This window comes from Narcine bancroftii, chromosome 6, assembly GCF_036971445.1.
Source record: "Narcine bancroftii isolate sNarBan1 chromosome 6, sNarBan1.hap1, whole genome shotgun sequence".
Lineage (NCBI taxonomy): Eukaryota > Metazoa > Chordata > Chondrichthyes > Torpediniformes > Narcinidae > Narcine > Narcine bancroftii.
The window spans coordinates 61,165,010-61,186,086 of NC_091474.1; the positions used below are offsets into that span (position 1 = coordinate 61,165,010).

A 21,077-nucleotide genomic window follows, 5' to 3' on the forward strand; every position below is an offset into this window, starting at 1 on the left:
CCTCTGATTGCTGCACCCTTCCACCCTCTCGAGCTCACCCTCTGGATCCTTTCTATTCTTGAGTTATTGGCATGTTCTTTTCTCCTGGGATTATCTGCACCATCCACACCCCTCCTCCCCCATCGTATGATACACTCCACTCCTTTCGATATGGTGCAGTCACCTCATTTGGTACAGTGAGCTCTCCTACTCTGGGGTACTGTGACTCCATCTTTCATTCCACACAGTGAGATATCATCACCCAGTTATCTATCACCGTCTCCCCCTCCCAACAAATATCTGCATGCTTTCACTCCACTGAGATACCTGCACTCTCCCCCATCTCATTCTCACCTTGTTGTACCTGTGGTGCCATGGAAGTGGAAGTTGTCAGCGATGAGCTGGCTGAGTTGCATGTAATCGGTATTGTAATTTTTTTTTCTTGCAAAGTATTGAATTTCCCGAGTGTGGAGTTGTAACATTCCAACCCTGGGTTAAGTGCCAGTTAATGAAGTAGACAAAGACGATGTGGTCAAACAATAATCATGGCTTTTATTAGTAGAAACTCATGGTACAATAATAAAAGGTGCATACACAATTATACCCAAGGGGAGTGTCCTTAACAGTAGAAATAATGCATAGCCAATGTTAGTACAGCAAGGCTCGCCAGAGGGGAGATGGACAGCTTAGCAGACATTCACCACACTGGGGAAAGTATTCCATCATTCTTCTAGTTGGTGACTTGGTGATTGTATTGCGGATATCACACCCACTTTGCTGTGATATCTCTGTCATAAAGTTAGAAAAGGGGCAGAATGAAGTCGCAAGTCTGTATCTTAAGTAAAGCACTGGCTAGCTTCAAAAGTACGTCGTCACAATCTGCATTTGAGGAATTACATGCTTCTTTGAGAATGCAGTGGTTTGCCATGAGGGCTTGAAGTAATATGGGTGGCATGGTTACCATAGCAGTTACCCCATCATTGTTAAAGTGCCAGCAACTGGGACTGGGGTTCGAATCCCTCGCTGTCTCTAAGGAATTTATATGTTCTCCCCATGTTTGTGTGGGTTTTCTCCAAGTGCCCCGATTTTCTCCCACCGTTCAAAAACGTGCTGGAGTTTGTAGGTCAATTGGGTGGCATGGGCTCGTGGGCCAAAAGGGTCTGTTACCATGCTCTAGTCTAAATTTAAAAATATGACAAGCTTTATTATTGCTGAGGTAACTAAACCTGCACATTCTCTTCTTGCTGAATATCTTATCAATTTATATATCAATTGTTTTTATACCAGCTATTTAGTATCAATCCTCCATTCAGGACTCTCCATTGGTTTTGCTTCCTCTGTACTTTCCACTCCAGAGATCAGAGCACATAATTCTGACTGAGACTCTAGAACAGGGGTGTCAAACTCAAATTCATGGAGGGCCAAAATTAAAAACTTGGACTAAGTCGAGGGCCGAACTAAATATTTATTGAAAATTTTCAACAACATCTGCATGTTTTCTCTTCTTTCAACATATGTAATGTTAAACTTTTTCTTATTAAAATAAATGTTTAATAATAGTTTTGGATAAACTCTTTCCAGAAGCATTAACAAATGAGAAATAAAATATTCAATAAATAATATTTCTCTATAGAGGATTTGTCAAATGTTGCTAGTGTGCTGTCGAATAGTAAAATCTGAGGGCTATTGAGAATGTGGGAGAATAACATGATTCCTGAAACAATCAAATGGGTGACTGATTGTGGGCATGAACTCTAGCAGGGTTATTTGGCATGCCCTTTTTCCATTGGTACAGATATCCTTTGATTTACACACTTTTCAAGTTTTATGCCTAATGAGCTTGTATCCAGGTGCAGGACCATTTTTAACCAGGAATATATTTATCTCTGTGACATGAAACTATTGGAAGATCATTTTATCCTGAGATTAAAGTTCATAATACTTACTCAGGCCTGTGTGTGGACAACGACAGCGCGGGGGCATCGGCTCTCGCTGCAGGGCGGCATCTCGGCGGATCAGCGGCCCCGTCACCGTGAGTCGCGGATCGGCCTGCGGCAGGGAGGGGAAGTGGGCAACGGTCCTGGCGAGGTCAGGCCTGAGGCCTCCGGTTCCGGGCGCTGGGAAGCGGCCTTGGCTTCCCCTGACACCAGCCAGGCCCCAAAACCAGAGTCCACGGTGAGACCCTGCAACGTAAACAGAGGAGGTGGGGGCGATTAGCAGGCTGACGCCAATGCATTCTGGGATTTGTTGTATTACTGTGCATGTGCTATACTGGCGCGGCAGCCAGCGGGCCACCTCTAATACATTTTTGAAATGATCTTGCGGGCCAAATATAATTATATCGCGGGCCAAATTTGTCCCGCGGGTCAGAGTTTGACATGTGTGCACTAGAACAACATTGCATGAATGATGCAGGCTAAGTTGTTGATGAAACGCTGAACTGTGGCTCTCTCTGCTGCTTCAGGTATTAAGGTCCAATTACACTATTTTGAGAGAGACCCACAGGGTGTTCCAGTCCCCAAGCACAGAGTATAAATGATAAATGGAATGTCGCCCCTTGTGGCAAGAGGGATGTTGTCTTGCTATTACTAAATTGGGCTTTAGTGAAGCTACATCTTACCCTATTACTGATGAAAGTGAAGCCACTGGAATCACAGTGGCACAACGAAAAACCACACAGTCATTTTTAGATTGAAGCAAATGGATTTATTCTGCATCTCCCGCGCAATCTTTTAAAAAACAGAATTGCGTCCGACACACGCAGAATTCATCACACATTGACATCACCTGGCCGCTTCAATGCCTTCTGGAGAGCAGTAGTGTCGCTATAGCTCCACTACATGCCCCCCCCCCCCACCCCCAGAACCAGCAGAAAGGTTTGTCTCTCTTTTAGGTTGTTGACCTCTGCGACAGGGAAGACTTGTCCACGTGAACTGGTTTAAGCCCATCGATAGTGAAAGACTTTTGCTTCCCTCCAGTGTCCAAAATACAGGTTAACCTAGTTTGTCTGAGTATTCTATAAGGTCCTTTGTAAAGGTTGACCAAGTGTTCCCCTTTGGACGAAGACATATTCAGTTTTTGAAGTCTTCAGGCACAGTGTTCTCCATGTGACGATGATGGTATAGGTGTCAATTTTCCTCCAGTCTCCCTTAGCCTGCTCAACAGTTCCTTAGGATCATTGTTGGAGTTGGAATGGTAGTGGAAGAACTCTCCTGGAACCACCAACGATGCGCCGTACATGAACTCCACAGATGAAGCTTGGAGGTCCTCCTTTGAATTGTTCTAATGCCCAGTAATACCAAGGGCAGATCATCAGCCCAGTTCAGGACCTCTAACTGAGCCATCAAGGCTGACTTGAGATGTCAATGAAATCTTTCCACCATTCCATTGGTCTGGAGATGATAGGCATTCGTATGATGAATTGTTGTACTGAGCAAACGAGACAAGGCCTTCCACAGCGAGGAAGTGAATTGTGGTCCTCTATCCAAAGAAACACGCGCCAGTAAAGCAAACTGAGCCACCCAGGAATTGAGGAAAGCCCGACCACATGTCTGTGAAAGAATCTACCATAGGCATGGCCTTGGGCCATTGCATAAAGCTGTCTATAACTGTAAAACAATAACAGTATCCTCTTGAAGTAGGAAGTGGACCAACGATGGCCACGTGGACATGAACAAAATGACAAGTAACTGCCGGGAAGGACTGCAGTGGTGCCTTAGTATGCCGCTGAACAGGCAATGCAGGACCTCACCATTTGTGTAGCATCTTTTTAAAGACCATGCCACACGAATCTGTCCAAAACCATACGAACGGTCGATCAAATCGATGGATGTGAGAGACCATGCACAGAGTTGAATATTCGACGTTTCCATGATCTGGAACTACTAGGCATGTGTGTCCTGTTGATATATCACAGAGGAGTAGTTTGCTATCAACTCCAAACTGGACAGCTTTCAATTGCAGGTTCGTAATTGCAGTTGGATAAGCATTTGTATCATGGTCATGTACTTGGGCCACTGACAAAGCTGTGTAGTCAATACCTTGATCGACAGACAAAACCTCAAGTGGAGCAGTGTGGGAGAGTACATCAGCTACTACATTGTCTTTTCCAGAAATATGTAGTATTTTGTGGAGAATTCTGAAATGAATGATAATTGTTGTTGTTGCGCTGACCAGGGCTCTGCGACCTTGGAAAATGCAATTGTCTAGGGCTTGTGGTTGGTGTACATAGCAAATTCTCTGCCTCTGGACAAGTAAATGGCCAAAAGCTCCTTATCAAAAGCACTGTATTTCTTCTCTGCTTCACGAAGATGGCAGCTGAAGAATGCTAACATTTTCCATTGCCCGTTGACATATTGATGAAGTACACCTCCCATGGCCATATGGAAACATCTATAGAAAGGGCGGTGGCTGCATTTAAAACTGGGTAGCTGAGCATAGTGGCCTGAGTCAGCAAATCTTTCATCTTTCGGAAGGTGTTGTTTCCCGCTTTGGTCCAATGAATGGTTCTGGCATTTCCAGACAGTAAATCAAAAAGATGCTTCATGATATGAGCTGCTCCAGAAAGAAATTGAAGTAAAAATTTACCATTCCCAAGAATTTCTGCAGGCTTTGAACCATAGCAGGTCTTGAGTATTTGGTAATGGCCTCAACTTGAATGGCAGCAGGGCTACGCCTTCCTGAGTAATCCTATGCCCCAAGAAATCAATTGTTTCTTATCCAAAAATGCATTTATCTGGATTGATAAAGTGTACAAAGATGATCCAAATATTCTTCCTTAGTCCCACTGGCTACTAAAATCTCATCAAGGTAAATGAAGACATTGGTTATACCACGTCCAAAAGCATCCATCACCTGTTGATATGATTGGGCCACATTCCTTAATCCAAATGGCATTCGTAAAAAATTCAAACAACCCAAATGGGATAATTATTGCAGTTTTTAGAATATCTTCCTGTAGAGCCACAGGTTCTTGGTGATGGCCACGCATCGTCTATTTTGGAGAAGATTTTCTCTTCATGCAAATTAACCGAGAAATCCTGAATATGATGTATTGGATAATGATCTGGGATGGTGGAATCATTAAGCCGCCTGTAATCTCCACAAGGTTGCCAACTTCCAGTCTGTTTTAGCACCATGTGTAATGGATATGCCTTGGACTGTCGGACCTACGAATTATGCCTAGTTCCTCCATCTTGGCAAACTCTTCCTTAGCTAAGCGCAGCTTCTCTGGAGGCAAGCAACATACTTTAGCATGGATAGGAGAGCCCTAGTACAAATGCTTTGCAGTGGAGGGAGAAAATTGTAGAGTAGAAATCTTTGGGAAATCTTCCAACAGCTTGGAGAATTCATCTACTGGTTTACTTAATGTTTGAAGGTGCAGAGCAGGGTATAGACATCTGCCAGAGGAATGGTCTGAAAAGTATTTCCATCTATTAGTCAACGCCCTTTTAAGTCAATGAGGAATGAATGAGCCTAAAGAAAACCTGCACCAAGCAAAGGTCAGGATCCTGCTGCTATAATAAATGGCCAAGTGTAGAGATGATTCTCGAACTTGACATTCATCTTCCTGGTGCCAAAGGTCGGAATGTTGGAACTGTTAACTGCTCGTAGTCGCATGTCCGGGGTAGGATGGCGTGTGTCAAAACCGATGGGTGGAACCCATGTCCACCAGAAATTTATGCTGGGACAACTGGATCCATACATACAGTAGGCTTGCAGGTTTCTCGCCAAATGCCGCAACCCTTACTGGCAGTTGGCCTGGGGATTTTCCACAAAAGGCAGGGTGGAATGCACTTGTGGGCATTTACTCCCCAACGCCTGTGGTAATGACACCAAGACAAGGTGTCCACAGGCTGCTTGCTTGTCTTGGGGTGTTGCCTGCTGTGGGAGTGATGTACTGAGCACTGGAGTGTGATATGGGGTCAATATCGAAGGGGCTGTTTGTGCAGACTTGTCTTTCCTTGCTGTGTTTTTTAGCCAGCCATAGAATGTTTGCCTCTGATGCTACAGCCCTTGGGTCTCCAAATGAACACTTGGATAACAAGAGCCTAATATCATCTGGCATTCACTCTTAAAAGAACTGCTCAAATAGCATAGTGGCCCTTTCGCCAGGTGCCAGGAACAGCATTTCATCTATTAGTTCTGAAGGGACACTCTCTCCCAACACATCGAAATGTAATCATTTGGCTGCCCTTTCCCTATGGAACATACCATATACATGTAATAAAAGTGCTTTTAAAGCATCATACTTGCTGGTATGAGGTGGATCCCATAGGAAGCCACTGACCCTCTTAGTGATGGCCTGGTACAGGGCGCTGATGAGATGGTAATAACAAGTGGTGTCCAACTCAACTTTGCGAAGATGAAATTGTGCTTCAGCCTGTTGGAACCACAGTTCAGGCTCAGCTGTCCAGAAAGGTTCTAGCTTCATAGCAACGGCTGCAGAGTCTGTGTTTGTCCAAAAATACGTTTTTGGACTCATTGGGGTCACCAATTGTGGCCACTAGAATCACAGTGGACACAATGGAAAAACCACACAAGGTGATTTTAGAATGAATCAAATGGATTTACTCTGCATCTCCCGCCAGAATCACATGCCCGACACATGCTGACGTTATCACGCACTGATGGTTATGGCCGGTTCGATGCCTTCTGGTAGTTGTAGTCCCGCCATAGCGCTGCTACAAGGGGTTCATTCCATTGAAGGTAGAAAATGGAGCAGATTGGGCAGATACTCTCTAAAACCTCAAAGAATCATATAATCATGAAGTTATACAACATTGAAATGGGCACACCATGTCCTTGATGACCTTTTTTTGCCAACCTGCATTTTCTCACATTAGATCTGCCAACTTATGGGTCTATCTCAATGTTGCTTTAATGTAGTGATAGAATTGGATTCTACCACTTTGTCTATGTGTAAAACAAAATCCCCTCAAATCCCCTTTAAAACTCCTTCCTCCCACCTTAAATGTGTCCCATCTTGTTTTTGATGCCCCTACCATAGGAAAAAGATTCTGACCATTTACCCTTTTTGTGTGTCTTGTAATTTTACATACCTGTGTCAGGTCACCACACATCCTCCTTTGCTCCAACGAAACCAAACCCAGCTATTTAATCTTTAATACTTTTATCAGTATACATAGCATGGAAATAGCCCCTTTGGCTCAACTTGTCCATGCCAATTAAGATGCCAACTTGAGCTCACCCCATTGCCCTGAGTTTAGCCCATATCCCTCCAAGTTGTTTCTATTCACGTGGTTGTCTAAATTTCTTTTAAATGTTATAATTTTACCTACTGTGACCACTTCCTCTGGTAGCTCATTCTATACCCATCAACCTCGGTGGAAAAACTTGCTTCCAAGATCCCCCATAAGTTTTTTTTCTTCTGAACTTAAACCCAAATATATCTCGTTTTAGTCTCCTCTACACTTGAAAAAGACTGTAACCAATCACCTTGTCCCTCATGATTTTGTATCCCTCTATAAGATCACCCCTTACAATCCAGGGAAATCACCCCCTGCCTTTCCAGTTTTTCCATATAACTCGAGTTGTTCCATCCCAGCCACATTCTTGTCAATCTTTTCTGCACCATTTCCAGCTTAGTAAAATCTTTCCTTCATCTAGGTGATCAGAAATTCACACAATATTTGAAGTGCAGGCTCAAATGCCATAACATGACATTCTGACTCTTGCATTATTGTTGTCTAGTGGTAATTCCCTGGTCAAGACTAAGAAATTATGGGAGCAAGATTTTCAATAATTCTGATACTACATGAGATTCTGTTTTGAAACAGTTAAATTCATCTTCTCTATGGGCCCGACACTCATTAATACAATTTAAAGTCATACATCGAGCTTTCTTCTCCAAAGTTCAATTAACTAAATTTTATTCTAATATTTCTTCAAAATGTGACAGATGTAAGACTGAAGAAGGTAGATTGTTTCATATGTTTTGGTCATGTTCTTCTCTTACCATCGATTGGGAAAGTATTTTTTTGTACGTTGCCTTCAGTTCTTAATATTAATTTGACTCCTAATCCTTTTCTTGCCATGTTTTGAATGAGTAAACCAATTGACTTGAATTAGTCTGGACTACATTGTCTAGTAGTTGCCTTTCTACAAGAGCTATATTAATGAGATGGAAAGATGCTGTCCCTCCTACTCATATTCAATGGTTGTCAGGCGTGATGACATGCCTGACTTTGGAAAAAAATTAGATATTCTTCGACTGAAATGAAACTGTAAGTTTCTGGGATCCTTTTCTTAATTATTTTCATAATTTTTAAGATTATTTAGATCCAATTTTGCGATTTGGTTGTTTTCCCTTTTACAGTAATGGAACACATGTTCAACCAATAACTTCACAAGGGAGCGGTTAGATTATTAGTGTTGTAGCATGTACTACATCAGGACATGAAAGCAAGAAGCTGACATGAGGTGAGTACAGTCGATACTAACTTTATTGACGGTTCGCCCTGCCTTTATATAGGCCTGGTTGACCCGCCGCTTCCGGTAGAAATGACAACACTGGCTTGCCAGCTGCAGATAGGCTGGCGTTCCCGCTGATGCTTGCTGTTTCCCACCGTGTGGCCAGCAGCCCATGAAGAAAGCCGATTTAGTTGGCATGGCCCTTGCAGGATCGCCACATTCGGACACCATCTTGTGTTTCGAGACGTTGCGGGCCACCACATGACCACCACCACCCCCCCCCCCAAAGAACCAGTGATCCAGATGCTATCCTTGGTTTTGAGTGGCATGCCTCTGTGGCATGGTGCCAGTGGGTTGATTGGCTGGCTGGTGTCGAAATGTGCTGGTTTGAGGCAATTAATAGTAAACGCTTCCTTCTTGCCACTGATCTCCAGCACACATGTAGCCCCATTAGGCCTGACCATTCAGTAGGGCCCCTCGTGTGGCCGGTGTAGCGGCCCCCGGTGCACCCCTTGCCACACTAAAACATATGTGCAGCTTCTCAGGCACCCAAGGATGAACATCTTGGGCTGGCTGTGTGCTGAGGGCTATGTTGGGGCCACTGTGCCTAATCGTTCTCTCAGTCTGTTGAGGGCTGCCGCTGGTGTTTTGACCAATTCTCTGGTGGCGGCCAGGAATTCCCTGAGGATGACCTGGTGTGCTTCTTATACCATTTCCACTCCTGATGCATTGAAGTCCTCATCTGTGTCAGGACACCGTGGGCCACCACAGTACAATTTTCACGTTGTGTCTTTTTTTCCTTTTTTGTCTTTTTCAATGTATCATAGGTTATTTGTAGCCATATGTAATAGTATATCTACTTTGTTGGATCATTATTATTATTATTGCCTATGTACAATTTAGTTCCAAAACATAATAAAAATATTGAAAAAGGAAATATTATAATTGTACCTACCTCTACTAATGTGAGTGGAAAAAAAGGTTGAGAACCACTGCTGCAGGCCTCATCCTCTCCTACCACCCCACCAGCCTCCGAATTCAACACATCATCCACCAGAATTTTCGACATTTACTACAGGAGACACCACCAGACACATTTTTCCCTCTCAACCTTCCACAGGGACTGCTCCCTCCGCGATTCCCTCTGCACTCATCCTTCCCCATCCATCACACCCCCGGCACCTTCCCCTGTGCCCGCAGGAGGTGCAACACTTGCACCCACACCTCCTCCCTCACCACAGTCTGGGGCCCCAAACAGGCCTTTCACGTGAAGCAACACTTCACTTGAGCATCCACTGCATCTGGTGCTCCCTTTGTGGCATTCTCTGCATCAGAGAGACTGGTTGCAGGCTGGGAAATTGCTTTGCTGAGCACCTCCATTCTATTCGCAACACAGCAACCTCCCAGTGGCCAACCATTTCAGTTCTGGGTTACACTCACGCGCTCACATGTCTGCCCATGGCCTTATGTACTGTCCCACCCTGACCACCTGCAGATTGGAGGAACAATACCTTAATTATTTTCCATCTGGACACCCTCCAGCCAGATGACATGAACACTGACTTCACTGCTTTTCATTAAACCTGCTTTCCTTTTCATCCCCCTCTCCCATTTCCTGCCTTTCCAGTTCTTTCACCTACACAGCCTACCATTTCCCTCTCCCCTCAGTGCTGCTTTCCCCTCCCTCCCTTCTCCACCTATCATCTCCTGCCCTGCCACCCTCCCATTCTTTTGTTCGACGCTCGCTGACATTTTCTCATACTTTCATGAAGCGCTCAAGCCCAAAATATCTTTGCTACATAAAGTACACTGTTTGACCTGCTGAATCTCTCCAGCATTTTGTGTTTTTATGTCAACCACGGGGTCCACAGAATTTTGTGTTTTACTTCTTACCTACTGCTTTAGACACAATTGTTGCTGAAATATTTTGCCTGAGAAAAATTGTCATTGGCCCATTTCCTTTGGAGTTATGAAAATGTGCAGATAACTAGTCAATTAGGTACGATTCAAACAGTGGTTTACAAACTTTTTCTTTCCACCCACTTCCCACCTTTCTAATCACAGAGCACCTATGGTATAGGGATTATTTAAGGTGGTAGGTGAGTGGAATCCAAAGGTTTGAAAACCACTGATCTAGATCCTATTGTAATATTCGCTGTCCACTGTACCACCGATTTTGGTGACATCAACAAACTTACCAACTAACTATTCCACCTGAATTCTCATCCAAATCGTTAGGTGACTGTAGCACGTTGAATAACTCAAAAACTTGTTGACTCAAACTAAGGCTTTTATTAGCAAAAGACTGGAGCGTAGTACATCAAGGTCAACCAGTCCAGACTGACCTGGGTCTGGTTCGGAGCAGCCCTTTATGACCTGCCAGTGGGCGTGGCTAAGGCTCTCAGCCAATCATTACTACTATATGTAAATATATACAAATATATACATTGGTGATAGTATCCTGTACTATCACAGTGACATCATTAAAGTTTATCATTGTAGCTGAAGTTCTCCAATCATGCAATATCCTAGAAAATTACCTCTTGCACTCTCTCTCTCTCAAGCATGACCCCAGAACTGCACGCATTGCTCCAAATGAGTCCAACCAGTGTTTTGTAAAGTTGCAACAGAACCTCACTGCTCTGCCTGTTTGACCATCCAAAATGAATCACCTTGTACTTTGCAGGATTAAATTCCATTGACCATGCTAAAGGGTATCCTTCTTCACTTTCCACAATATTGCAACTTTCTTGTCATCCATAAACTTATTAATCATACTCTTACATTCACATTTAAGTTGCATGTTACAAACAAGGACCCCTGTACTGTACCCTGCAGTATATCATCTTAACACACTTCCAATCAGGAAAACATCCTTTCACCAGTATCCTCTTACCTCCCATCACTCAGCCAATTTTGGATTCAATTGGAGAGTTTACCTTGGACCCCATTTGCCATGTCTGTCTGGACTAGCCTACCATATGAAGTCATCTCAAATGCCTTACTAAAGTCCTTGTAGACAATGTATACATGCATGTATACTGCCCTGCCTTCATCAACATTTTTAGTTACCTCCTAATGTAATTCAATCATATTTGTGACACAGGATTTCCCCTACACACAAAGCCATGCCGATGCTCCTTGATCAGCCATGTACATAAATCCTATCTCTTAGGAGTTTCTCCAGTAGTTTTCCTCTCATCTTTATTACTCTCTCCTGTGGCTAATGAAGGTGCAACAATCTCTGTCAGAGCCCAGATATTGTCTTCCATCCTGTGGTAGATCTATCAACCCCAGGAGATTGATCAACTCTTGTGTAATCCATGACATTGAACATTTGTTTCTTAATTCTGACTTGCTCCTTCTTTGAACTCTCCATCTTCCACGTCCTTATTTTATAGATGACAGATATTACTTAAAGTGAAATGGTCTCTTGGAAATAAGTTTTAAAAAATTATGAGGGAGCTTGAATGGTTATAAATGCTGAAATAGAATTTCCACAGGTGAGAGGGTTTAGAATCAAGGGAGAGAGTTCAACCATAAATTTGCCGACGGTACTGCGGTAGTGGGTTATATAAAGGAATGGGATAAGCCAGCAGACAGAAGGGAGATTGAAAACTTGGCTGAATGGTGCACCAGCAACAAGCTTGACCTCAATGTCACCAAAACTAAGGAGCTGATTGTTGACTTCAGGAAAGGAAAGCCAGAGGTATACAATCCAGTGATCATTGAGGGATCAGAGGTGGAGAGGGTGAGTTCTTGTGAGTCACTATCTTGGAAGATCTTTCCTGGACCCAACACACCAAGGATCATGAAAAAAGGCACATCAGCCCTTCTGCTTCCTCAGGAGTTTGCAGAGGTTTGGTATGACAACCCAGGCAAAACCCTCCCCACTATTGAGTACACCTACAGGGAACACGACCATTGGAGAGCAGCAGCATTCATCAAAGACGCCCAGCACCCGTTCTATTCTTGCTGCTGTTATCAGAAAAGAGGTCTAGGTGCCACAAGATTCGCACCACCAGGTTCAGGAACAGTTGCTATCCCTCCACCATCAGACTCCTCAACAACAAACTCAATCAGGGGCTCATTTAAGGACTCTTTTGCACTTTATTGATTTTTCTTTTTGTTCTCTCTGTTCTGCACAGTCAATTTGTTTACATTCGTTATCTGTTACAGTTCTTTGTTTACGTGTTTTACGCTATGTACAGTTTAGTTTTTACACTACCAATTAGTGGTAATTCTGCCGTGCCCACAGGAAAGATCATTTCAAGGTTGTATGTGATGTAATGTATGTACTCTAGCAATAAATCTGAAATCTGAATTGAGACAAGGATGCATTTCTCTTCTTGAAGGCTATGAATCTTTAGAGAGCTGAGAATGCTAACAGAGTTTATATTTTCAAGATGGAAATGGATATTGGGGTGCATGGGAGTTGAAGATTATGGAGATCTAACACATAAATGTAATAGAGGCCAAAGATCTTGGTTGAGCAAATTCAAAGTCAAATAGGCTAAATCTTTTCTCAGCTATTATTCTTAAACCAATGTCACTGATCACTTATTCCTATTGTATTTGGGTTCTGACTTTGTCAAAAAAAAATAGGTTCTGCACTTTATGTAATGCAGACGTACCTAAAACCTGTTCAGCATTTGGGACTGTCATGTGAATGTAAAATAATGAAGTGCATTTCAAAATTGAGGGTTTTTTTTATAGCCGGTGCTTTCCACAATCCCATAGTTATATAAAGCAGACTTGCAACTGGAAACTTGCATAGAAATGTTGAATCACTCAGTCTGACATGCCTTCCTCCCATCCCTGAGACATAAGGATCAGTCACTCACTGACAACAGTGATAGTTTACAAGATCAAAATAATAATAAATAAATTGGTTTAGTTGTTCATATTTCCTTTGGCCTTAAAAGATCCTTCACCGGTTTGGATAGCACCAATTCTCCAGTGTGGGCCATCAGTATGCCAAAAGGTCTCTTGCCTTAAGTATTGTTTCAGGTTTCCTATTGGGATTCTGGATTTGTCTGATCAGCAATGCAGAGACACGCAATTTACTTTTTCTATTAATAGGATTAGACCATCTGCTGGAAGGCGTGAAATATCAGTTTCATTTGGAGGTGAAGAATCTAATTGCGTTCTTGAAATGCTTGTATTAATGTAATGTTCAAATGAACCACATGCAGTATCTACTTTCCGAACCTTCTGATGAGTTTCTTAAAATATCTAATACAAAGATTTATGTATGAACAAAGCATATATAATAAAAGAACAAGCTAGGCAGCAAGTTAGGTTAATCTTTCATAGCCCCAATGATACTTTGGAAATAAAATGATCACTAAAGAAGTACAGTACCAGGTTTCTGGCTATAGTAACATTTTCAGTTATGCATTGCTAACCTAACACATTTATGGGATCGTGCCACACTTTGAACTGCATTGTTTTCGCTGTACAGGGAGTCCCTGGGTTACGAACAAGATTGGTTGCTACATCTGTCTTTTAGTCGAATTTGTAGGTAAGTCAGAACAGGTACATACGGTTCTTATTTAGCGTCTGTTAGTCAAATGTTTGTCTTGGTACTATATAAAAAAAATCATTAAAGAAACCATTCTTAAAACAGTTAGAAAACAAAAGAAAAAAAGATTATGATTTAAAGTTAACACTTACTCTCGTTCCATCAATGTCTTGCATTCCAGAAGGGCATTTGTGAAGTAACATTATGCACATGTGCGAATTGGGGGCACAGTTTGTTCGTAAGTACAAGTTGTCCGTAAGTCGGATGTTCATAACCCAGAGACTCCCTGTATTAAAGAAAATCTTAATAGCACCTAGGGCTGTCCCAAAGTGCTCACTGCCAATTGAGTAATTTTGACTTTTAGTCAATGTTGACTATTTGTTTCAATGGAAGAGAGACTTAAGTAAAGCTAAATTAATTTATCTGCTTTTTTAAATTGTTTTCATTCATTTAGATGGTTTTACATTTTTCGTAATGTTAATTAATTATATTTATTTTTGGCATTAGAATCATTTTTAAAAGTGAATTCGAAATGTCAGAAGGATTCACATCTCCCAAGTTTTAGGCAGCCAGACAAATGAGTGAGAATGACTTGAATAGTTGTTAGTCTTTCAGCAGTTGGATGAACAAGGCTTATTCTGCTCTCCTTTCCCACTCCCCCTCACCATTCTCCCCATTGCAGAATTCTATGCTTCTATGTGGGACTTCACTCCATGAGCTGCAGCTTCCTTCTGTTAGAATTATGCTGCAGTATGATACAGGACAACAGCTAACCATGTCTGCCCTGAACATGATCCAAAATTGAACTAAATCTCTTCTGCCTGCACATGATCTACAACCCCTCTATTTCTTGCATATTTATTGTTCTGTCTAAAAGCCTCTTAAATGGTAATATCAGGTCTGCTTCTAAGACCACCTGGCAGCCTGTTTGAAGTGCCTACCACTCACTGTGTGGAAGAAACTTGCCCCGGGGTAAATATTGACTATCACTGTTTAAAATAGTCCCATGTGAGATTTGGCATTAACTGAAAGAAGGCCAAAATGTGAAATCTGAAAGTGTGGGCCTCCATTAATATTGCATATGCTTTGTGAACCTATACTTTTCATTTCAAGTGTCTGGAGCTCACAACTTTTTGACAGAGGTTCAAGAGCTACCACTGGGCTATAGCCGACATTAGAAAGTACTTTTAGTCATGGCTAATAGTATTATCCAATGGCAAATGACACTATGAGTGGTCATTCTGTATTATTATCAGAAACTGTTGAATTTACATCAAGGAAGGAGCAAAAGAATTGTTGAAAGATGCATTCAGAGCACCAGAATGCACCATTAATTATATCCCATTCCTTGGTCAGACTTGTACTGAGTGAAACACAAAAGTCTGCAGATGCTGTGATTGTAATAAAAACACACTGAAATACTGGAGGAACTCAGCTGGTTTATAGGAGACAACTTTTATATTGCCAACTTTTTGGGTCTGAGCCCTTCTTCAAAGAATAAATGAAAAAACAGGAAATCTCAGAACACAGACAAGTGCTGGTTGGAAGAGGAATCCGGACCAACAAAATATGTTAATCAGATATGATTAGGGGAAAGGAGAGAATTGATTATGTCTGTGCAAAAGGAGATGGGGAAAAGGGAGAGAGTCAGAACTGGGGAAAGGCATGGTGGGGGGAGAGAAGAAGTGGGGGAAAAATGGGGGGGGGGGTTAATTAAAGCCAGAGAAGTCAATATTAATGCCACCCAGTTGGATGGTGCCCTGTCGGAAGATGAGGTGTTGCTCCTCCAGTTTGCAGATGGTCTCAGTCTGGCAGCAAGGGAATGGGCTGGGGAATTTAAGTGGGTGGCTTCTGGGAGATCCTCACAATTGCAGCAGACAGAGTCAAGGTGCTTAACAGAGACTTGTACTGAAGCTGACTCTCTGCCAGATTAACTAAGAATTCTGAGTTATAGATTGGGCAGGTAAAGAATCTGAAAGAGGAGGATAGCATTTTCAAAATTAAACTCCTTTGTATGTGTGTTGGAGGAATATTTCTGTTAGTGGTGAAGGGTTTGTGTCAACATTTCGATCAGTGCAGGGGGCACCTTACCCTGTATGGAACTTGATATATTTCCTTTCCACACCGATTCTCATTGTTTTCTCATTGGAAGCAAGTGCAGAGAAGTGCATTAAACATTTTATTTATGTGTGACCTAATTGTTAACAGACTGCACAAGGAGCCTTGAGACCTATTCTTACAACCTTACAATCTGTACGTAACTGGAAGTACATCTGAATGTTGTGTTGATTGTGCTTCAGGTATTTTCTTTAAAAGGTTTCAGTTTAGCATAAGTTTCAATCAATGGAAAATCTTATCTACCTTTAAAGCAGTCTTGTATTCACAATGAGGTGTATATCTTTAATGTGATTTTGTTATTTTCAATATGAAGTTGTTGCAGTTCATTATATTTTACTTTATTGTCCAACATGTTTAGAAATAGCAGCATAAAGCACAAAAGTCTGCAGACTCTGTGATTGTAGTTAAAACACAGAAATGCTGGAGGAGCTCAGCGGGTCTTGCAGGTAAAGATATAAAACCAACATTTCGAGCCTGAGCCATTCTTCAAGGTATGGTCATGCCTTGAAGAAGAAAGGGATCAGTCCCAAAAATGTTGGTCATATACATTTGCCTCCTATATACACTGGGAGACCTGTTGAGCTCCTCCAGTATTTCTGTATGTTTTTAGAAAGAGCAGAGAACTGGACGAGTACTTTTCTCCTAAAGATGGTTCTCTGTTTTTCAATTTGGTTGCTGTTTTTTCCCTTTTATTGTTATCCATGTTCTCTTAAATGTATGGTTCTATCACTGCTAAGCACACCCAAGCCTTGTCCACTGATCTCTTCCACCATCCATCCACACCCTCAATCAGTTTTAAGATGCAAATTGCTATCTTCTCTAAAATGTGTGAGGGCCACTTGTGCTAACTCCTCTGGCTGAGGATGCAGGGTATCCAAAACATGGAAAGCTTGGGTCTGATGCAGCAGATGCCAAACTCCATTGTATTTATCCCAATACTCAGTTCACTGTTCACCATGTTATTGGATCCAGGTGCAGCCCCAACAAATTCAACCTCACTCAAACACCACTTGTCACGTTGATTTTTATAAAATTAGATAAATCTGGCTAATCCCAAGCCTTCACCTTGATGTCTTGGAGGCTTGATTCTACCTTTACAAGGCCAGATTGGAGCCTTCTCCCTATCATATCCCATTGCTTATTCATACCATAGACTCTTGTTGTACCAAACTAGTAGTTCATATTTACCCTTCTTTATCCTTTGCCATAATTGTGCCACCTACATCAGGACTTCTCTGGGCACACAGGAAGCATCCCTCAATAAGACCTTTTTTGGATTTCATGAGAAGCTTTCTCACAACAGGCCCTTAATGGACCACGTGGAGGCCTACCCAAGATATTCCTAGCCACTTGAAAATATATTTTAGAATTTTGACTACCTGATAATTATGCTTAAGATGAAATCTGCCAACTCCAAATATTTTACACAATGCTTGCTCTCTCGCTCATTCACACACATACACATGCACACTCTCTCTCCCTCCTTCCCCCCCATTGGTGCTATTGTGTGCTAAGTAAGGTACCAGTATATGTGGTGCTTTTGTCTCCAATCTAGCACTCAGTGAAAGACCACCTATCTGTAGAATTCTCAAGCAAACCAGCCAGTTTAAATCAACCACTTGGGAACTGTTATTGTTTCAGTTGTTGAAAAATCTACCTGTTTAGGTTTTCAGAACAATAGGGACGTGGATTGAGTTGAAAGAAATAACTGAGACAAGCAGCAAGCAATGTTTACTATTGACAGCAGAAAGGAAAAAAAAATCACATTTTCTTTAAGTTACAAAAATACAGTTTGACGAGGAATGTCAGGATGAAGTAGTGTGTGGGAACACTTGTGTAGATCACGGGAAGGTGTGCCACGTGATGACGTGTAGTTAGACTGATAATCCCCGCTCTCCTTGAAAAAGTTGAGAAAAAGTGATTTAAAAAAACTACAAAATTTACATAAGAACTGTCTGAAGACACACAGAAGTCATTAATAATCCCTCCAAAGAAGGATAAAGGCCTTTCTGCACTACAAGAAACCACACAGAAAAAGAGACAAAAAAAGGAGAGGCCTACCTTGAGAAAGGATCCTGGAGCTGTCTGTAAGGTAACATCCAGAAGCTGGGAAGGCCTTAGACACCTGCTGCACAAGGTCCCTTCAACAATGGCCTGCTGACATTGACTGAAGTAATAACTCTGCGCATGCACAGAGCACATAAAAAGAGGAAACTTGAAAAAAAACTCAAGACACCCACAGCTCCAGCGATCAAGAGGATGACCTGGAAAAGCAAAGATCAAGAATGAACTACAATCAAGAAAAAAGCAGAAAAAGGTGCAGAAGCTTTTTATCTTCTGGAGAAATTAAGCAATTTTTAGACTTTTTTCGACAATCTATGCAAGTATTAAGTGATGAAGTCAGAAAGAATGGTGATAAGATGGAAAGATTAATGCAACAAGTTGACACTAGATTTGAAATAGTGGATGGTAAAATTAAAGGGAATGAATTCGAGATTCAAAATCTCAAAGACCAAATGAAGAAGGTACAAATAGAGGCTGCTGCAAAGCATGGTCAGTTAATGCAAAAGATAGACATTTTGGAAAACTTTAATAGATGGAATAATATTAAGATTGTTGGATTTGGAGAAGATAATGAAGGTCAAGATATGAAAAAATTTCTGCAACAGTGGATTCCGAAATCTTTGGGTCAGGCTGAATTTCAAGGAGATCTGCAGATTGCATGAGCCCATTGGGCATTGAGACCTAAACCTCAGCCTGACCAAAGGTCCCGATCAATACTTCTCAGATTCCTTCAATGTGAAGTAAGAGAGAAGATATTGGAGCTGGCAGCAAAATAAGCTAAAGAAAGACAATCACCTTTGAATTATAATGGAAATAAGTTTTTATTAAATCCAGGCATAAGTTTTGAACTGTTGAAGTAGAGAAAAGAGTTTAATCCAGATAAAGATGTGTTATTGAAAAAGGGATTTGCCTTTATTTTGAGATATCCAGCTGCACTGAAGATATTTGTCCTGGGAGGGAGGAATAGATTTTTTACTGACCCTAATGAAGCAAAGTTATATGCTAATTCTCTGCCTACTAAAGACGAATAGATGGTTGTTGATACCTGAATTAATAGCACAATTGAAATTTTTTTGCTGTAACTGAAAGTATATTGTGTTTCGAGAGAGCTTAAAGGGGGAGGAAAGTTTCACCTATAATATGCGTGATCTATTATATTTGATAAGATTAATCGATTATAAGGTCTCCTAAAGACTATTGAAAGGGGTGGTATGGTATTTTGAGTGAGTTAGTGGGGAATATGATGCTGGCCACCCGCATAAATCAGGGGAATAGAGACGCTTCAACATCACACACCTCTGGGGTTTTTCTTCTCTTTTCCTTTCTCTATCTTTTCTTTCTTTGTTTCAAGCTTAGACTGTTTATGTATGTAGTATATAATAGAGATGGGTGTGGTGAGTAGGGAGGGGGAAGGGGACGCTGGATGGACAAATGTTTTAATTTTGGTATCTAATTGTCTTTTATTAGTATTACTATTAATAGAATTCAGAATCTGATAAAGAGAAAAAGGTTATTAAGCTATATCAAAAATCTAAAGAAGATGTGGCTTTATTTTAATAAGAAAATTTATTTAACGGAAATAGAAGATGTGAAATTAAAGAGAGACTGGGTAGGAAGGGTATTGTCTTCATTTAATTCTAAAGTTAGGGGAGTGGCAATATTAAAAAAAATTAAATTTTCCAATTAAGATAATTATTGATAAAGTGGGGAGATATGTGATGGTAAATTGTAGAATTTATTCTGAATATACGACTTTGATGAATATATATGCCCCGAATATAGATGATGGAAAATTTATACAGGATGTTTTTAAGCAATTAGCTAATGTAAAGGGGAAAATAATTATGGGAGGAGACTTTAATTTTATTTTTTATTCGAAATTGGATAGATCAGGTGGAACTATGGTTAAAAACAAGGTAGTTAAAGTTGTGAAGAATTTTATGAATGAAATTAAACTTGTGGGCAGTTGAAGGAGAATGTATCCTGATGTTAGAGTTTATTCCTTTAGACATAAGACATATTCACCTATTTTTTTTTTACTCTTCTCTGAACTATAAGCTAGGGTTCAAAATATTCAATATCAAGCAAGGATATTGTCTGATCATTCACCTTTGGTTATGTCAATTTTATTGGAGGAAGAGCAAAATACAAGGTATAGATGGAGGTTTATTCATTCACCTTTGGTTATGTCAATTTTATTGGAGGAAGAGCAAAATACAAGGTATAGATGGAGGTTTAACGTAGCATTATTAAAAAGATTTTTGTGAATTTATAAGACAGCAAATAACACTTACTTTTAGACATTAACAAACATTCTGTAACCAATAGGTTTGTGGTTTGGGATTCTTTGAAGACTTATTTTAAGAGGACAAATAATAAGTTATTCGGCATCTGAAGTTAACCATTTGGAAAATGAAATAATAAAGATAGAAAAAGAATTACAAAATCAAGTAAATGATGAGAAATGAAGAATATTAGATTTTTTTTTAAAATGAAATTTAATACAATACAAACATACAGAGTGGAGAGAAATATAAGGCGAACCTGACAAAAATATTATGAGTTGAGTGATAGAGCGCATAATAAGTCCAGCATCGAACTTGTCAGCCACAAACAAGCCTGCAGCTGACGTGGACATTTACCCCCTCCATAAATCTTTGTCCGTGAAGCCAAGCCAAAGAAGAATTATCAAGAACAATTACAGCTATAAAAGAAGATTCGGGTTATCTTATAAGACACAGGGCATTCATGATGTTTTTATGAAATTTTATAAGAAATTATACCAATCAGAATCCTTGAAAGATGGAGATAAAATAGTTGAATATCTGTCATATAACATAACAATTACAGCACGGAAACAGGCCATTAGGCCCTTCTAGTCCGCACCGAACCAAACACCCCTTTCTAGTCCCACCTCCCTGCACAATGCCCATAACCCTCCATCTTCTTCTCATCCATA

General features: G+C 40.9%; 1 protein-coding gene across 10 annotated transcripts in view; it reads left to right on the forward strand.

Annotated features, from left to right (window-relative positions):
* Positions 1–21,077, forward strand: part of sipa1l2 (signal induced proliferation associated 1 like 2) — a 664,341-nt gene that overhangs the window by 507,805 nt on the left and 135,459 nt on the right. For 8 of the 10 annotated variants that reach the window (XM_069885039.1, XM_069885037.1, XM_069885038.1 and 5 more), the window contains one exon: positions 13,877–13,936. The exons of the other annotated variants lie outside the window; for them this stretch is intronic. In XM_069885039.1, the coding sequence (XP_069741140.1) occupies positions 13,877–13,936 (60 nt within the window). The remainder of the gene's footprint in view (positions 1–13,876; positions 13,937–21,077) is intronic. 10 annotated transcript variants of the gene reach the window in all.